Source organism: Schizosaccharomyces japonicus (assembly GCF_000149845.2).
Source record: "Schizosaccharomyces japonicus yFS275 unplaced genomic scaffold supercont5.1, whole genome shotgun sequence".
NCBI lineage: Eukaryota > Fungi > Ascomycota > Schizosaccharomycetes > Schizosaccharomycetales > Schizosaccharomycetaceae > Schizosaccharomyces > Schizosaccharomyces japonicus.
In genome coordinates, this window is record NW_011627860.1 from 690343 (window position 1) to 707967 (window position 17625).

A 17625-nucleotide genomic window follows, 5' to 3' on the forward strand; every position below is an offset into this window, starting at 1 on the left:
TGCTTTTTTATTAAATTAGTTCTAATATAATCGGTGGAAGCAAGGAAGTTGACGGGGTAGTTCTGATAAAATGAATCTTAATTGAAGAGAACCGGAGAAGGAAAACTCCAAATGAGTCTTGTGAGTGGTTATAAGTGTTGTTAAAAAATGATATGCTCTAACATTCAACATCGAGTTACTCTTTCGTGTTCATTTCGTTCAATTTTGTCCTTTCCTTTTTTACACGAATTTAAAGCAGAAACGCGTTTTAATCTCGCATTTGCAGCCAAGGTAAAAAGGTTGCTTTGTCATTTACCAAGATAAAGCATATTCTTCATATTCTTACACACTATCCAAAAGGAAAACCCGTACAAATTATTTTAGGACATTGAAACTTCCTGTCGATAACTCAAACTTTTGAATTAACAAAATCAACCGTGCAACTTTCTTTACCATCCTCTCTTTATTCTTATGATTAGTATCAGCTTCGTCTCCAACTAACCTTTTTTGGCTTTTTCTTCTTAACACACACCCACTTGACCATCCACCACCAGACAGGATTTGAGGCCCATCCTACAGCCAACCATTCTTTTCTCTTGTTAGGAAAAAGCCCAAACGCCTTCTTGCTATAAAATTGATAAAAAATTTGCCTTGTTACACGTTATTTGGTGAAACTGCGTGTTCCGACGTTCAGATTCCTCTTAAATCGCCAACAACAATAATACAATAGATACTGAACGAATGTCCGAGTACGAAATCGACGTTCCTCTTTTTTTTAAGAGGATTCAACGGTTGTTGGACCTTTGGAACGACCCAAGTCATTCTGAAGAGTACTTTCATGGCATTGACAGTCTCCTCGTGGTTACTGGCACAGAAAACATTGAAAATCCTTATCAGAAATCTGCTGCTCTTCACACATGGCTTCTTGGTTATGAGTTTCCTCAGACCTTAATCTTATTTACAAAGACAAAGGTTACATTTTTAAGTTCCTCGAAGAAAATAACTATGCTAGAGCAGCTTTCACAAGGAAGTTCCGGAAGCTCCATTAATCTCGAGTTTTTAAAACGGACAAAGAACCCAGAGGAGAATTTGAAACTGTTCCAGCAAGTCATTGAGGCTGTATCAGCGACAAATAAAAAAGTGGGACATTTTCCTAAGGATTCTTTGGATGGAAAGTTTGTCAACGAATGGAAGGCTGCCCTTGAACAGGCCAAGGCTGAGTTTGAATATGTGGATGTGTCCCTACCCGTGGCCGTCGCAATGTCTGTCAAGGACGATGTCGAATTGCCCATCGTTAAGACAGCTTCTCGTGCAAGTACTGGTGTAATGACTCGTTATTTTGCCGATCAACTCTCTAAATTCATCGATGAGGGGAAAAAAATAAGCAATTCACGATTCTCCGACTTAATCGAGCAAAAGATTGACGACGAATCTTTCTTCCAACAAAAAGCTCTGCATTTGGGAAACATGGATATGGACCAGTTGGAGTGGTGCTATACTCCCATTGTGCAATCTGGCGGTTCTTACGATTTGAAACCATCAGCAATTTCGAATGATAAGTTGCTACATGGAGGCGTTGTCTTATGCTCGCTGGGTTTGCGCTACAAATCCTATTGCTCAAACATTGGACGTACTTACTTGTTTGATCCTAATGCAGATCAATTAAAGTATTACAACTTCCTTGTACAATTACAAACCAAGGTTCTTGAACTTTGTACCCACGGTGCTGTCATAAAGGAAATTTATGCCAAGGCTGTTGAGTATGTCCGTTCCAAATACCCTGAACTCGAATCTCATTTTGTTCGAAACCTTGGTGCCGGTATCGGCATTGAGTTTCGTGAATCTGCCTACCTCATTAATGCCAAAAATCCCAGGAAATTGGAGTCTGGGATGACTGTAAATCTAAGTGTCGGGTTCGCAAACTTGGAGAACTCAAAGGCAAAGACTGCTGAAGGAAAAGTATACTCGTTGTTATTAATTGACACAATTCAAATTACAAAAGATGCACCTTTGGTTTTTACCGAGTCTCCAAAATCGCATGCGGACATTTCGTATTATTTTGGTGAAGATACGACGGCAGAAAAAGAACAAACCACCAGAAAACCCACTCGTACCACAGCTACTATATCAAGTCACAAGGGAAAAACTCGTGATGTAGATGATTCAGCTGAGAAAAGACGCATTGAACATCAAAAACAATTGGCAGCCAAAAAGCAGACGGAAGGTCTGCGTAGATTCTCGGATGGTTCTGCCCATAATACAGACGAACAAAAAACTATTGTGAAACGTTATGAATCTTACAAACGTGACACACAACTTCCTCACGCTATTGCTAACCTGCAAATATTGGTTGATACCCGTGCTCAAAGTATAATTCTTCCTATCTTTGGACGTCCAGTTCCGTTTCACATCTCGACATTGAAAAATGTTAGCAAGAACGATGAAGGCGATTACGTTTACATTAGACTGAACTTCATCACGCCTGGTCAAGTTGGCGGTAAGAAGGACGAACAACCATTCGAAGACCAAAATGCTGAGTTCATTCGGAGCTTCATCTTTAGAAGCGCTGAAGGCTCGAGACTGTCTCATATTTTCAAAGAAATCCAAGACATGAAAAAGGCCGCTACAAAACGCGAGGCCGAGAGAAAACAATTTGCCGATGTTATTGAGCAAGATAAGCTCATTGAAATGAAGAGCAAACGTCCTGCCCATCTAAACGACGTATTCGTTCGCCCGGCTTTGGATGGTAAGCGCTTGCCTGGTTTCTTGGAAGTTCATCAAAACGGTATTCGTTACCAATCCCCGCTGCGTTCTGATAGCCACATTGATTTGCTATTTTCAAACATGAAGCATTTGTTCTTCCAACCTTGTGAGGGCGAACTCATTGTTTTGATTCATGTTCACCTCAAGGCGCCCATTATGGTCGGTAAAAGAAAAACACAAGACCTTCAGTTTTACCGAGAGGTATCTGACATGCAATTTGACGAAACGGGAAATAGAAAGCGTAAATATATGTACGGCGACGAGGATGAACTTGAACAAGAGCAAGAAGAAAGACGTCGCCGTTCTCAACTCGACCGCGAGTTCAGAGCATTTGCTGAGAAGATTGCCGAGGCAAGTGATAATCGCATCGAACTGGATATTCCTTTCCGCGAACTCGCATTCAGTGGTGTACCGTTCCGTGCCAATGTACTTCTACAGCCTACAACTGATTGTCTTGTACAGCTTACTGATACGCCATTTACTGTAATAACACTTTCTGAAATAGAAATTGCGCATCTTGAGCGTGTTCAGTTTGGTCTGAAAAACTTTGATCTGGTTTTTGTCTTCAAAGATTTTCATCGTGCGCCTGTTCACATTAATACTATCCCCATGGATCAGTTGGACAACGTGAAGGAATGGCTTGACTCGTGTGACATTTGCTTCTATGAAGGACCATTGAACTTGAACTGGGCTACTATCATGAAAACAGTGAATGATGATCCTGTTGCCTTCTTTGAAGAAGGTGGTTGGGACTTCTTAAGCACTGGTGATGATGAGGAAGCTGGCGAAAGTGAAGAAGAAGTATCCGAGTATGAAGCTTCAGGCAGCGACTTTGACGAGTCTGAAGAGTCTGAAGATTACAGTGATTACGAGGGCGAAGATGAAGACAGCGAAAGCGAAATGGAGGATGAAGAAGAAAGCGGTGAGGATTGGGATGAACTTGAACGGAAAGCCCGTCAAGAGGACGCCAAACACGATCGCGGCGACGAAAGACCCATGAAAAGAAGACGTTAATGAAGGTAGAAGCCATTGGCATTTAACGAATTTCTAATATATGATCTAGCTTTTCTATGTTAAGCACTCTTGTATAAGTCCTTAGAGTATGAAATGAACCATCAGCTTGCCCTATGGCATTCGGCTGGAGGATGCCATGTGTACAAACAATTCGTATTGATGGGTATGGGTAACTGTTTTTATTGAATACAAGAACAAAATTATAAACCAACCTAACCTTAAAGAGGGACGCCGGCACTTGCTGTGCAGATGAAATACAAGCAACCCCAAACATATTCACAAACAACCCAAGAATGCATCAATCTTAAGAAAACCAAAAAGATCAACCGAACGCACTCCGACCCTAGGCGGACGCTTCTGATTTTTTGTTAGAAACCTTGTAGCCCTTTGATTTCAGCCACTTCTTGCGACTGGCCTCAATGATCTCCTTGTCGGCCTCATCGTTGAATGTGAGCTCTTCGCTATGAGCACCAAGATTGTCACTGACAGCAATCTCATGCTCGTCCTCCTCTGCCACTTCCTCCTCTGTGTTGGAAATAGTGGGGATTTTGTTGGACAGCTTTTTCAGCTTGGCGACATAGAAACCGTCGATATTGTGAACGTGAGGATAGTAACGACGTGTCAGTTTCAAACTAGGATGGAAGCGTTTCTCGCGGTAACGAGTGAAGCCTTCGCGACCAAACTCCAACCCAGTAGACACCAACTTGACGTTGGGTCGCTTTTTCAAGGCATATTGAATAACGGCCTCATCTTCATCGACAGTAATACTACAAGTAGAATAGACGATGTAGCCACCAGTTTTGCTTTCAGCATCAACAGAGTCAATTGCCGAGAGCAAAAGTTGGCGTTGAAGGTGACCAAGCATATCAAAGTCATGCGCAGTCTTGTTTGCCTTCACAGACTGGTCCTTGTGAATAACACCGGTACCGGAACAAGGTGCATCAAGCATGACACGATCGAAGCCACCCAAAACCTCTTCAGGGAACTTACGACCATCATAATTACAAACAATTGTGTTGCGCACACCAAGACGGTGAATGTTGGCTGACAGAGCCTTGATTCTGGCTTTGTTGGAATCGTTTGCAAAAATAACACCAGAGTTCTTTTGAAGGGCAGCAATGTAAGTAACCTTACCACCAGGAGCAGAGGACATATCAAGGATACGCTCGTGAGGTTGGGGAGCCAGGGCCATAACGGGAAGGAAAGAGGATGCGGCTTGAAGGATGTAATGGCCAGCCAAATACTCGGGAGTAGCACCAATTGGCACTTGAGAGTCAAACACTTGTAAACCGACCTTGGTCCATTTACCAATGGGTTCCAAATTGACACCACGATTGATAAGAGCCTGAGCCAGCTCACGACGGTTTGTTTTAAGGGTGTTGGTACGGATGGTCATGGGACGAGGAGTTTCATTGGCCTCGAAAAACTCGATGGCCTCAGAAACAGGAAACATCTCAAAAAGTTTTTCAGCCAAGAAACGCGAGTAACCGTAATAGGTACAGATGTCTTTAAGCAGCTGATCAACATACTCGGTTCTGCTACGTCCAGGTTCACATAACGTCTTGAAATCATTCAGCACACGAACAATCTCTTGCATACGTAATTGTACTTGTCCCAAATCCTGAGACAAGCCAGCTTCATCCGTATCTTCACCAGGAGGTGGAAGGACAACAGGGGCCTCAGGAACAACGTTCGTGTGAAGCTCCTCTTCAGCTTCTTCGGCTTCCTGCTCTTCCTCTTCCTCAATCTGCTTTGAAAGGGCCTCCATATTGGCGAGCTCTAAGTCTTGCTCGTCACCGGAGTCATCACTGAACATAGGTCGGGCCTGAGCTTCTTCATCTGAATCGAAAATTGAATCTTCTTCATCTGAATCATCCTCCATTTCATCTAAGTCGAATTCGTCCGTCTCACCGGCACCCTCAACCTCAGAATCGTTGTCCTCGCCTTCACTGCCAAATCCAGTGAATTCATCATCGTTGCTAGAGGCCTCTTCAGCGCCAGACGCAACCAGTTGCTCGTCCTCTGCTTCTTCTTCAGCGAAGAGAGCCTTTTTCTCTTTCTCGAGTTTCCGTTTACGGGACGCAACCGGCTTTTCAGCCTCTAATTTCCGTTTTTTCTGGACCGGTTTCGGAGCCTTTTTCTTAATCTCATCGAGCGAAGGGGGAACTCCCTGTTTGTTCTTTTGACGACGACCCATCTCCACGCAGTTTATAAGGTCTAACTACCGGAATTCGACACTTGTTTCGGTCGTGAGGTTGATGGTGGAAGGATGGAGAAAGCAAACGCGATGTTGGAGAGTGCCGACATAGTGCGGTGGAGTGAGTTTATTTCCTTCGTTATTTTATTTAAGGTAAAATAACGAACATTAATGCAGTGCTTTCAAAAACTTTGGATCTCGGTAAAAGTATAGTGCATCTCTAGAGTCCCTTAATAAACTGATGGTATTCCTTAAACTTGCTTAGTATTGCGTTATAACTTCCTACACCGCACTCCTGCTCTTTATTCTGTAGGACGAATGCTCAGTAAGCCGAATTCTATGAGGATGCAATACTCTTGAGCTGCTCAAGCGGCTTATGCCGCTCGTGCTGTTGGCAGGCGAGCATTTATGCGTATGGATAGAAGAATTCACGAACCGATCCATTGCCTAGACATTGTTGTTTCATAAAAATACTTTTGAAGAAAGGTCTCAGAGAGTCGTTGAATCGTAAATAGGTTTTTAGGAAGGAAGACGGAACTTTTTTCCTTGAAGCACCGTCCGACGGTAGACGACTGCAAAGTCAGCGTACAAAACTGTTTGAATGAGTCCGGCAACAATAGTGACCCAACGCACTGGAAGACGACGGACAATTCGAACAACCCAATGAGGCAGATATAAACCACGATATAGACACATAGCCAACAAGTAGTGGGCCGTCAGGTTTTCAGCCTCACCAGAACGTTGCAGCATAAACAGTTGGGGCAGGATGGCAACACTCTCGAGCCAGATACTAAATGTCCAAAGGATTGTAGCAACACGATAGTTAGTGGTCGTAATGAGAGCAAGAATTGCACTACCACCCACGAGGTACTCAATTCGAAATGTGTCAATACGCTTGTCGTTTGTTGGACGAAGGGGAACAAGCATGAGGTAACAGATGTATGCCTCAGCTATTATAAACACAAGACGCATCACATAGAAGTATAGGGATCCATAATGCCAAAGGATGTCTTCAGTGTGTCAGCAATTGACAATTTCTTTCAAAATGAACTATTGATACACGAGTCGTAGGCGAAAAATGCGCCATTACGAACCGTGGTTGCAGAACAGTATACTTACTCAAATAACGACTCACGTAAACAATCAAGAAGAGCAATTGAGACTTGAAGGAAATACCTGCACAGGATCTCGTCCGTTTGATTTTGTGAATTAGCAGCAAAATCGCTGCGACATGCGACATATCGCCTGCGTCTCGTTAGTAATTAAGTTAAACAGTAGGACTCACCTAATGCGCTAAAAAATGACATTGTGCCAAAAGAGCGATATGTGGAGTTTACAGGTTAGCAAGTTGGGTACCGCCAAATACATAGGCTTGAATGGTGGTGGGCGTGCCTGCCCCATGACGTATCAGGTTTGTTGACGCGTTTGTGTATAAATGAAAAACAACACACGTAAATAAACGGCAGAGACGACAAACGAGGGAAAGAATCAATAAAAATCTGCAGGCAACGGACAACATCCTAGAATCACCGCGAAATCACACACTTCCTAATTCACCATTTGAAATACATATTATGAGCTTAAGAATCTACGTATTAAAACAAAAAATACAACTTTTAGAAAAATAATAAAACCCGGCGCCTAGCTATATTTCTTCAACGGAGTTCACATCCTGCTCATAACTCAATTGGCTTCCCTATACCCTTTACTAGCCGCAAAAGCATTTCTATAAATTAGATTGTTGTTGTGTAGCAATCAAATTAAAAAGCACACTGCGAACGTGCACACGCATGCGGCGAAGAGGACGAAAGAGGAGGTCGGACTGTGTAGGAGTAGTAGTGAAGGCGAGCGCTTGTCAGTGAGTAACAGAGAGCGTAAAGGGCGTGTTCGTGAACGAAAGAACTTCGATACTAAACACTGACGGGAGGACACGACGAAGGAATGCAAGACAGAGAAAACAGAAACTTTTAACCGGTAAAAGATGATCGGAAAAGCAAAAAGAAGAAAAGGGTTTTTTGTTCAGGTGCACAGGCGCTTATGGGTGAAGGGTATTTGCGCACGAGCACGAAAGAGAAACAAGAAAACGAACTGGAACGAAATGTAAACGGCACAAAATGAGTGGTTTGGGACACGCAAAAAGAACACAGCTCGCTGATGGGATATATAAGAGGACGTTGTTGGGGGAGTGTTGTGAAACAACCCAATAGCAGCATAAAATTGCTTATTCACAGCGCGTGTAAAACAGCAAGTAAGCACACCGATCTGAAGATGCTGAGCTATTAACAGTTGCTTCGTTCTCGGTTACCTCAACATCACTTTCTGAGATAGTACGGATTGTTGTATCGTCAATACGGATCCAGGAACTACCATCGTGTTGGTGAACATCGACAGTGTAGTGCCCGCCCTGTGCCGATAAACCATGATGGTATACGACAGCAGTAAGCTGGTATCTGGCCGGTCCCAGAGGTCGTTTTCCTGGGCTGATGACTCGGGTAGGAATCTCTAGTCTAAGCGGATAGGATATCAATTTGGTGTTTTTGAGCGTGCCGCCTGCCTGGTCATCGTACAAAAATCGCTTCAGATGGAGGATGAGTACAGCAGGTAGCTTTTCAATAAAGACTTGCTTCGTAGCAGTGACCGTGTGTCCCTTTGGCGAGCGCCATCCCTTAAGCGTCTCTGGCGTTGTTAGATGGTCCATGGCGTCCAAAACAGAATGAATGTGATCCGGCTGTATATCGAGCGGTAACGGTTGATACGGTTCAAGCAGTACGGAGTCTCTAGCGTTGGGAACCTTGAGCACAGAACGAAGTTGTCCTCCAAATATTTCGGTGATAGGAGAATGCGAAACAGTGGCAGAACGTGTTATAACAGGTTTCTGTTTCTTACCAACCTCCAACCACCCCTCTTCCTCCTTGTCCTCCTTGTCCTTGTCGACGGCGTCAGCGTTAGGAGACGAGGCTTTCTCCAAATTACCAGTGCGAACAAACTCCTCATGCATTTCATCCAAAAACAAATTAAGGAATTCCTCCGCGTCTTCCTGCTCACCGGTCTGCACAAGATCAAACCGCGGATTGTTTTTCATCACCCGGTACACTACTTCGGGAATGTACGCATCACCCTCCTCCTCTCCAGGCTGCCAATTCTCGCGAAACTCCTGGGTCAACGTAATCACTGAACCAAGAAGAGAGCCCTTGTCTCTGAACAATCGGGGAAGCTTTTTCCCAAGATTACGCATAAGCACGTAAAACGGCACACAGTATAAAAGAGCCTGGAAGATTGAGTTCATGAAGCACATGTTGCTGGTGTTTACGAAACCACGGGGCTGTATGTTGGTTTTCTTCACAATGCACGGAACAAATTGCTTCATGAAGTCTGTGAGTGCCGTCTGCGTGGGTTGCACCTGCAGCTGCACTTCTGCAGCACGGTGCAAGCGAGGAGACGAATGTGTACTGCTGGGAGAAGGAGCATGAGCTTTCGCTACGGCAGACCAAGACTTGGACTTTGCAGGTTGCGTCTCAGAAGACGTAGTAACGTCCGCGTGTATTCCATCTTCAGAGGCATCCGAAATATTTTCATTCACATTTTCACCTGATTTTTCCTGCTCCACGGACACATCTGCAGTCTTTCCTGCAGTGGACACACATTTTTCCCTCTCACGTCTTCGGACGCGTCTACGCTGCGGAAAATGCTCTTCAGGACAGGAATACCATGGCAACTGGAAGAACGTTAGTAAGGTATCCAATCTACAAAAAAAAAAAATTCGTACCAGAGAGTTAACTATAAATTCCTTCCCCAACAAGGGCTGTTCTAATGCCGCCTGGTCCGATTCAGAGTGTGTTGTTCGCATGTAAAATGCGTTTTTATTTTTTGGAAACGGTTGGTATTGGTAGATGGTACGTGGTGCTCGGCAGATCCGGCCGTAGTGATCTGCATTAAGGTTAAGGCTAATGGAGCACGCGCTTTTAAGCTTGAGTGGGGCAGAGTCGTCTCCATTTCGCCTTTCTGCACATGATTAGTTAAAGTAGAATTAGCTTTAGCCACGCGAAAACTAGCGGCGGCTGTTTCCCACCTGAGTGTGTAGCTATAAAAACGAAAGTTGTCTAGACATCCAAATGTTAATTCAGGAGTCATTGCAATGGACTCATAAGCCTCAGTTTTCGTTTCTACCCCTTTCCCATATGAACAAATTTCTCATTGCCATCGTTCGGGCTTTTCCTCGGGATAGATCATCCTGCTAGTTTTGCGATTTTTTGTCGGCAGTTTACTACCGAATGTACTCGGTAAAGAGTCACCGGACATGAAGTTAACGGTTGTAGTTTGACGAATTCGCACAAATACCGGACGTTTGTGTTCAGTTTCTTCATTATTCCTTGAAGCGAATTGGCAATTGTCATTACGCGAATTTTTATTGTATTGAGGGATTTTATCAGAACGGAAACGGACCGGACGTTTAACCTTTAATCACGCATCTTGGTTTTGAAACGCTCAGTATTACAGGAGAGTTTTTCTTTATTTTTTCATCCTGCCTTTTCCTGATATTTCCCCTTCTTCCTAGGTGTTCTATCACGAACCGATTTTTTGGAATTTCATCTTTGCGACACTTTATCAATTCCTTGCACGATGACCGTTGACAAGAAAACTATGGACCCAAAAAGAGGTAGCATCCAGACATTCATGGATCCTTTTGGACAGGTTCATGCACGTGCTGCAATGCCTGCTTGTCTTACTGTGGCCGGCTCAGACTGTAGCGGTGGTGCAGGAGTTCAGGCTGATTTGAAAGTCATGACGGCCAATTGCGTGTATGGAATGAGTGCCTTGACCAGTGTTGTTGCCGAAAACGCTGGCGGTGTGGACATGGTCGAATGCATGACACCGAAAATGGTTGCTTCTCAAATTGACTGCTGTCTTAGAGACGTCCGCTGCACAGTCGCAAAGACAGGTATGCTTCCAACAAGTGAGATTGTGAAGACAGTCGCCAAAACACTTCCAAAATATGAAATAGACCAGCTGGTTGTCGACCCCGTTATGGTTGCAACTTCCGGTGACTCATTGGTTTCGGACGATGTTGCAAGGACCATTGTGAAGGAGTTGTTGCCAATCTCTACCATTGTTACTCCCAATCTTCCTGAGGCACTTGTTCTCAGCAAGTATGGTAAGCAACCATTCAAAAGTATTTCTTCCGTCAAGGAGATGGAAGAGTGCGCTAAAGTCATTCACGAACTCGGCCCCAAGTATGTGCTCCTGAAGGGCGGACACATGACTGTCGACAAAGATGGAAATAAAACTAGCGAGGGCCGTCTGTACGTCATGGATGTGCTTTACGATGGTCAAAAGTTTTATCACTTCCAGTCCGATTATCTTGAATTGGGAGAGGTTCATGGTACGGGCTGCACTTTGGGCGCTACCATCGCCTCGTATCTCGCCTGGGGCTATGAGATGCCTTTTGCATGCAAGTCTGCAATTAAGTTTGTGCACGGAGCCATTCGCTTGAGCCCTGCCATCAACCGTTGCTCTACAGCCATTCTTAACCACACGAATCGCATCAGAGTTCTCCCATTTTCTCCTGGAAGCTTTGTGGATTATATCTTGCAGCATCCGCAAGTAGCTCCCATCTGGAAAAAGTACATTAACCACCCTTTCACAAACATGTTGGCTAAGGGCACGCTTCCATTAAAGGCCTACCAAGAATACTTAAAGCAAGACTACAGATACCTTATTCATTTCTCTCGTGCCTATGCGCTTAAGGCGTTTAAGCAAAACACCTTCAATTCCATTCGGCGCAGTGCCGAAAGCGTGCTCCACATTTTGCACGAAAAAAGCCTTCATGTTTCAATGTGTTCTGAGTATGGTATCACGTTGGAGGCTCTGAACGTGACAGATGAAAGTCCAGCATGCACGGCCTATTCACGTTACATTCTTGACGTGGGCATGCAACAAGATCCTTATGCACTCACATTTGCAATGGCACCTTGTCTACTTGGTTACCGTGAAGTGGGTCTTCGATTGGCTGCAGCGCCATTCCATAAGCCCAATGGTCCTTACGAGCGTTGGATCCAAACATATATCGGGGAGGAATACCACAACGCCGTCATTGAGGGTAAAGCCGATCTCGAAAGAATTGCAGTTGAGTTGTCTCCTAAGCGCTTAGAAGAGGTTATTGAAATTTTCATTCAATGTTGCCGATTCGAGATTTTGTTCTGGGAGTCTCCCTTCCAAGAATACGTTGTGAAAAACGGCTTGGCTGATGGCTCTGAGCAATACTTCAATTATGTTCCCGCCGTCCTTCCCGCTTAAATGTGTGCGCATGTTTTTTTTTGCTTTTTTTGTAGTTATTGATGACCCAATTTCATTAAAATGAATTTCATTTTCATCTAAGAGCACCAATGCTGCCAAACTATTACCGTTACCGAAAACAGCTAACCATCATCCGTCTGAAGAGCGGAAATCTTTCTAATACTTCAATTGTCCCTATCAACAAAAAAGCGACTAATCTATATATGCTCGTTTCTATTCTTATTACCTAGGGTCTTCTCACTACTTACTATATATCGCTACTACTAGTTACCCCACCACTAACTCTACCAATTTACCACTTTTAAAATACTTAACGTTATCTTAGTTGGCACGTTTTCAAACACGTTTTAAACTAGTTTATTCTATACTCAGCCAGAAGAATTTTATCCGAACATGCTCACGCTTAAGACTCGATTAAGCGAGGTTTATTGTTTCTAATCCACGGATCAACTACTTCAACGAGGGGGTTGTACGTCGCGTGTCGGTTAACTCGCTTAATTCCGATCAATCACGCACGTATGTTTTACCGATTCGCTGCTGTAAGCGACCCCGCATTTGTCTATTCCGTCCACTCAAAACACCCCTGAACTCCCCACACATGCAAATCGAGCTTAAAATTGGATTTTCTGGGGGTTATGCACCCTTCCTTCATCCCTCTTCAAGTCATCTCGCTCCTCCTACGAAATACACAAAATCTACTTAGCCGCGGGAAAACGCGCGTTTATATATCATTTGCACGTTATTGTTTACATAATTGTGCAGATATTATTTAAAAATTCATCAATTTGATTGTATTACTTTTTTTTGGCTTTTTCTGTTTCCGTCGTCTTTTTTCACACATAACAACATGCTTCCTGCGTGCATAACAGTTGCTGGATCCGATTGCAGCGGTGGCGCTGGTATTCAGGCAGATTTGAAGGTGTTTTCTGCACATTCCGTATACGGCATGAATGCAGTAACTGCAATCACTTCTCAGAACACAGTTGGAGTAAACGGTGTTTTTCCAGTTCCTCCTGCAGTGGTCAAGAAGCAGATCGAAGCTTGCTTGACGGATATCGAATGCAATGTCTTGAAAACTGGTATGTACACAATTCAGGATGTGAAGTATACTGTAACTTTTGATTCTTTTCAACCAAGACAAGTAATGTCCATTAGCTAACAAATCCCTTAGGAATGTTGTTCACAAAAGAGATCCTTGATGTACTCATTGATGTTATAAATAATTTCCACATAAAACATGTTATTGCTGACCCCTTAATATCTACGAAAAAAGGAATGCTTTTGGTGAAACCGGAGTATGTTAAGGTGTTTGTTACAAAGTTTATTCCTCTTACTGAGCTTATTACACCAAATTTGTCAGAGGCGCTCATCTTACTGAAGCAATTGACAGGTGAAACAATAGGCGTTCACAATGCTTCAGATGTCGAGCTCATTGCCAAAAAATTAGTTGCCGCAGGATGCAAAAGTGTCCTGATTAAGTGTAATAACTTGTGGTTCGACGATGATTTGAAGTGTACCTCAAACAAAGATTCCGCAGTTTGGTTTGTGTACGTCTATGGCGATGCAAAAACTTCAAAGATTATACCAAAAAAGTGGCTTGCCGCCAGATCCGCTCACGGCACGGGTTGCACGTTGGCCTCGGCAATTGCTGCAAACAGAGCAAACGGTCTTTCATTGTATGACGCTGCGCTTAATGCTGCTGCTTATGTGCAGGCCGCATTGGAGAAGAGTTTTCAACTTGGCCATGGTGCAAACTCTCTAGATCATGTTTTCGCCATGTCCCATATATCATCCATGAACATTTCGTTCGTCTCTTACCTGCGGCATCATCCCTCTGTAATTTCTCATTGGAACGTCGTAATGACCCATCCGTTTGTGAACCAGTTAAAGGAAGACAAGTTGCCGTTGAACCTCTTTCAGATGTATCTCATCCAAAAATATCAGATGCTCATGAGCAATGCTCGTTCGACAGGCCAGTTGGCGTTTTCCTCTTCTAGTTTAACTGCCATTGAATACAGCGCAAAAATCATTCAAGAGATCAAGGACAACAGCACTTCCTATCTTGATCTCTGTGAACGTTTCCAATTATCGAAATCACAGGTAACGGACACCGCTCTAAGTGCTCCCTGCCAGGCTTACGCCGAATTTCTCATCGACGTTAGCCAGCAATACGGATTGTTGGGAGTTGAAGTCGCTCTTCTGCCTTCCATCCTTACTGTTTCAGAGGTCTGCAAATCTATTAAAGTGACTGATGATTTCAAATTTAGGGACTGGGTAGACCATTATCAACAGTACCCCAACTTCATTCATCCTGCAGCCATCACTGAACATTTAGAAGAGCAGGTTTCGCGGCTTTTACCTCAACAATCATCGAAACTCATTGGCGTTTTGTCTGAAAGCTTGGATCATTTACGGTCGATGCTTGATTATTGTTTAAAACACCCTTTTAGTCCGTAGGTGCCCCTTATTCCACCCGGCAAAGTCCGTTTCTCTTCCGCCATTCTTTAAATCTACTACTTGGAATTTATATCTGCATCATACAAAGGATTGTATGTTTGCTTGTTATTATAGTTTTGTTTTGTTATGTCGTATAGAGGTTAGTTAGAAAATGGACAGAAGCACCAATTCGCCTTTCAGCTAGTATGGTATGGAGCTCTGCATCAGTGCGTGTCAATTCGTTCGTTAACCATGCTCAAGACAAGTATGTATATATAATAATCATTTAGTCTATGGACACTATTACTCCCAACCCGTTGTGGTTGAGTACTGTCTAGCATTCTTTCATACGAATTAATAGATGTACGATAAGCCTCCAACCATTGTACATTGAATTTGTAGTCTATCACTGCAAGCAGTTTTGTATACATGTCGTAAACGAGGTGACGGGAAGGCGATTTATTGCCAGTCACGGAATAAAGCGAAAATCGCAGATACAAACGACCTCTTACAAGAGTCTCATAATTCTCAGCTTATTAATGTAACCATGCGGTGGCATCATGAAACAAAAACGAAAGCGATCTTTCATCCCCGACTCAAACACGTTAAAAAAGACATAATTCATCACATGTTTTCTTGCTTGGGGCGTTGCTTCAAAACAAGATCGTGTCCCTAACCATATGTTAGTAATCATCAAACACAAAGCCGTTAGCATACCGTCATTCTTTTGTATAAATCACGAACGTCCAATGTCAAAGTTTCAAAGTGAGAGGTGGCATCCACACTACAGTTGTTAGTAACCCGAACCAGCTTAAAACTCTCAGCCATACCTCTTGGAAATGTAGCATTGATCCTTTGTTCCATCAGCCATAGGTTCATACAATTCTTGAACTCGAGAAAATGACTCTAAAACGGGTCCCAAAAGCTTTAAGCCAGGTGCAATCTCTGCAAGAGGATTGGCAGTCTCGGCGATCGTCGAAATAATTGCCAAGTAGTATCCCTTAGGGCAAATGTTGTGAACGGAAGAGATACCCGCAATGTAGATATCATGCTTACGCTTAACTTGCTTCTGAGGAATGATAATTTGAACGGAGTCAAGGTTATCGGTGTTTGGAATGGGATGATCCAAAATGCAAATAGCTCTAACCAAACGTCCAATGCAGCGAACCTTTTCACGGAAATAAGAGGGGTCGCCAAGAATTTGCTTGGCCTTGGCAACCTGTTCTCCGCTGCGAACACCAATGGCAACACCATTGTCATCGTAGACAATTTCATCAATGGGTTGGTTGAGCATGTAAGTACCACCGTAAATAGCACTCAAACGTGCAAAGCCCTGGGGAAGCTCACCCAACCCGTACAAAGGATAGATATACGGGGACTTGCCAAACTTGGCCATGGAAGAAGCATACAACATGATACGATCCCGGGTCTCGCGAGCGGGCTTCTTGATGTAACTATCGTCAAGATGAAGAGCCATAGCATGACCAATGAAGTCTTGAGTTCCGGACTGCAAACCGAACTTCGTGTACACGGTCTCCATCGAATCACGGTCAAGGTTGATGTCTTTCTGTGTGCTAGGATCATCATCGCGATAGTTGGCAACCCATTGCAAGAATCGCTTGGCACGGCGTTTCTCAAACAAGCTCATCAAAGGACTCTTTAAGGCCTCCATTTCATTGCTGGGCACCTTAGCAATGCGGCCGTCACGGTAAACGTAGCTGCCAGCAATTTGCTTGAACTCAATGTAGCGAGTAACGTCTGTGTAGACGAGAATGTTGGTCAAGTCACCGTTGGCCATAAGGAATTTAGGGACAAGATCTACACACCAGTCGCGGTCCCGACCCAAACTCTCTGGAGGCTTTTCGCCCTCCCGGAACATAGCAAATAGCTGTGACAGGTTTAAACTGGCGGAATCACTATGAAAAAGCGTCAGAAAGAATTCATTCAACGTTTATTCGCCTGAGAAAAAACAGGTCATTCCATTAATTCACCCATTTAAGCCGAAAAAGACATTATGGTGCCAACCATCACTTACGCTCCGTAATAGTCATTTCTATCAATGTGAAGCACTTTTTTCCCGTCAATACTCAGCAAACCACTGAGGATACACTCAGTAAGGCCAGTACCGAGCACAATAACATCGTATTCTTCATCCATTGTGTGTTGGGGGAGTTTAGGCCTGCTTAGGTCGGTGGAAGTCCATCTCAGATCATGACGCAATGGTGCCGTTAGTGAGATTGGAACATGTGCCTAGTCGAAACTCTCAAAAAATCGTCAACAAAAAGTCGCGGAACAAGAGAGATTCGGGATCAAAGTATCTAAGAATCGTTCCGCGCAATGCTATCCCTGGGGCAAAGAATTTTTTGCATGAACAGATTTTCGCTTAATTTAGAGCTTAATTAAGCGAAGCAATGCATTCTAAAGAAGAACGTTATTTCGTTTAACGAACTTTGAAAGAATACGTCAACTTGTTTATGGATGTTTACCGCACCGTTATTGCATTTTAGCGGTGAATACGAGACAGCGTTAATCTCAATAGTGTAGTACAAGAATGCAGCAATAACAATACTGTAACTCGTTAAATTGTATTATCTAGTTTTAACGCGACATTACAAAAGCCAACACAGCGGGGACCCTTACACACTCGAGGACTCGCCCAATCGCAGGATAAGGAGGTATCATGGAGACAATGTGGGATCAAGGTAAAGTCGCGACTCAACGTAACCTGCAGTACGAAACTCTACAAAGACAAGAAGAAACCGCACTCATTAAATCCTCTCGCAGCACGCGCTCGACTCCAACATATAAACGCTATACCCAAACTACGCTACTCGCTTCACCACAGTCATCCCCATCACATCGTCTGAAGCAGCAAGGCCATTACAGTCGATAAGAAGAGGAATTCTACACGTCAGAATACACCAGCTGCCCTACACGACGGG

At 43.7% G+C, this 17625-nt stretch overlaps 7 protein-coding genes across 7 annotated transcripts; 3 read left to right on the plus strand and 4 right to left on the minus strand.

Annotated features, from left to right (window-relative positions):
* The first annotated feature begins 500 nt into the window (after positions 1 to 500).
* On the plus strand, positions 501 to 5161 carry SJAG_02416 (FACT complex component Spt16). The gene has a single exon (XM_002173586.2). It carries the CDS (start codon positions 721 to 723, stop codon positions 3754 to 3756), a length of 3036 nt encoding a protein of 1011 aa, XP_002173622.1. The 5' UTR covers positions 501 to 720; the 3' UTR covers positions 3757 to 5161.
* SJAG_02417 (RNA methyltransferase Nop2) lies at positions 3897 to 6073 on the minus strand. The gene has a single exon (XM_002173587.2). The coding sequence runs from the start codon at positions 5951 to 5953 to the stop codon at positions 4100 to 4102; it is 1854 nt and encodes a 617-aa protein (XP_002173623.1). The 5' UTR covers positions 5954 to 6073; the 3' UTR covers positions 3897 to 4099.
* A 106-nt stretch (positions 6074 to 6179) lies between these two features.
* SJAG_02418 (HDEL receptor) lies at positions 6180 to 7307 on the minus strand. The gene is made up of 3 exons (XM_002173588.2): positions 7239 to 7307; positions 7073 to 7198; positions 6180 to 6963 (listed from the first exon to the last, which is right to left on the minus strand). Exons 1-3 carry the CDS (start codon positions 7258 to 7260, stop codon positions 6473 to 6475), a joined length of 639 nt encoding a protein of 212 aa, XP_002173624.1. The 5' UTR covers positions 7261 to 7307; the 3' UTR covers positions 6180 to 6472.
* Positions 7308 to 7482: 175 nt separating this feature from the next.
* On the minus strand, positions 7483 to 9900 carry SJAG_02419 (ubiquitin carboxy terminal hydrolase Ubp3). The gene is made up of 2 exons (XM_002173589.2): positions 9720 to 9900; positions 7483 to 9668 (listed from the first exon to the last, which is right to left on the minus strand). The coding sequence occupies exons 1-2, from the start codon at positions 9798 to 9800 to the stop codon at positions 8175 to 8177; spliced, it is 1575 nt and encodes a 524-aa protein (XP_002173625.1). The 5' UTR covers positions 9801 to 9900; the 3' UTR covers positions 7483 to 8174.
* A 332-nt stretch (positions 9901 to 10232) lies between these two features.
* SJAG_02420 (TENA/THI family protein) lies at positions 10233 to 12421 on the plus strand. The gene has a single exon (XM_002173590.2). It carries the CDS (start codon positions 10574 to 10576, stop codon positions 12245 to 12247), a length of 1674 nt encoding a protein of 557 aa, XP_002173626.2. The 5' UTR covers positions 10233 to 10573; the 3' UTR covers positions 12248 to 12421.
* Positions 12422 to 12909: 488 nt separating this feature from the next.
* On the plus strand, positions 12910 to 15084 carry SJAG_02421 (TENA/THI family protein). The gene is made up of 2 exons (XM_002173591.2): positions 12910 to 13326; positions 13419 to 15084. Exons 1-2 carry the CDS (start codon positions 13095 to 13097, stop codon positions 14702 to 14704), a joined length of 1518 nt encoding a protein of 505 aa, XP_002173627.1. The 5' UTR covers positions 12910 to 13094; the 3' UTR covers positions 14705 to 15084.
* SJAG_02422 (GDP dissociation inhibitor Gdi1) lies at positions 14818 to 17028 on the minus strand. Its single transcript, XM_002173592.2, has 4 exons — positions 16719 to 17028; positions 15514 to 16599; positions 15401 to 15467; positions 14818 to 15355 (listed from the first exon to the last, which is right to left on the minus strand). Exons 1-4 carry the CDS (start codon positions 16838 to 16840, stop codon positions 15308 to 15310), a joined length of 1323 nt encoding a protein of 440 aa, XP_002173628.1. The 5' UTR covers positions 16841 to 17028; the 3' UTR covers positions 14818 to 15307.
* Between the last annotated feature and the right edge of the window lie 597 nt (positions 17029 to 17625).

Coding starts and splice junctions, on each gene's coding strand:
- SJAG_02416 (XM_002173586.2), top strand. CDS start 721: ATGTCCGAGTACGAAATCGACGTTCCTCTTTTTTTTAAGAGGATTCAA.
- SJAG_02417 (XM_002173587.2), bottom strand. CDS start 5,953: ATGGGTCGTCGTCAAAAGAACAAACAGGGAGTTCCCCCTTCGCTCGAT.
- SJAG_02418 (XM_002173588.2), bottom strand. CDS start 7,260: ATGTCATTTTTTAGCGCATTAG. Junction 7,199..7,238: donor GTCATTTTTTAGCGCATTAG/GTGAGTCCTACT, acceptor AACGAGACGCAG/GCGATATGTCGCATGTCGCA. Junction 6,964..7,072: donor TTACGTGAGTCGTTATTTGA/GTAAGTATACTG, acceptor GACACACTGAAG/ACATCCTTTGGCATTATGGA.
- SJAG_02419 (XM_002173589.2), bottom strand. CDS start 9,800: ATGCGAACAACACACTCTGAATCGGACCAGGCGGCATTAGAACAGCCC. Junction 9,669..9,719: donor AATTTATAGTTAACTCTCTG/GTACGAATTTTT, acceptor ACGTTCTTCCAG/TTGCCATGGTATTCCTGTCC.
- SJAG_02420 (XM_002173590.2), top strand. CDS start 10,574: ATGACCGTTGACAAGAAAACTATGGACCCAAAAAGAGGTAGCATCCAG.
- SJAG_02421 (XM_002173591.2), top strand. CDS start 13,095: ATGCTTCCTGCGTGCATAACAGTTGCTGGATCCGATTGCAGCGGTGGC. Junction 13,327..13,418: donor ATGCAATGTCTTGAAAACTG/GTATGTACACAA, acceptor CAAATCCCTTAG/GAATGTTGTTCACAAAAGAG.
- SJAG_02422 (XM_002173592.2), bottom strand. CDS start 16,840: ATGGATGAAGAATACGATGTTATTGTGCTCGGTACTGGCCTTACTGAG. Junction 16,600..16,718: donor AGAAATGACTATTACGGAGC/GTAAGTGATGGT, acceptor GCTTTTTCATAG/TGATTCCGCCAGTTTAAACC. Junction 15,468..15,513: donor CAATGCTACATTTCCAAGAG/GTATGGCTGAGA, acceptor TAACAACTGTAG/TGTGGATGCCACCTCTCACT.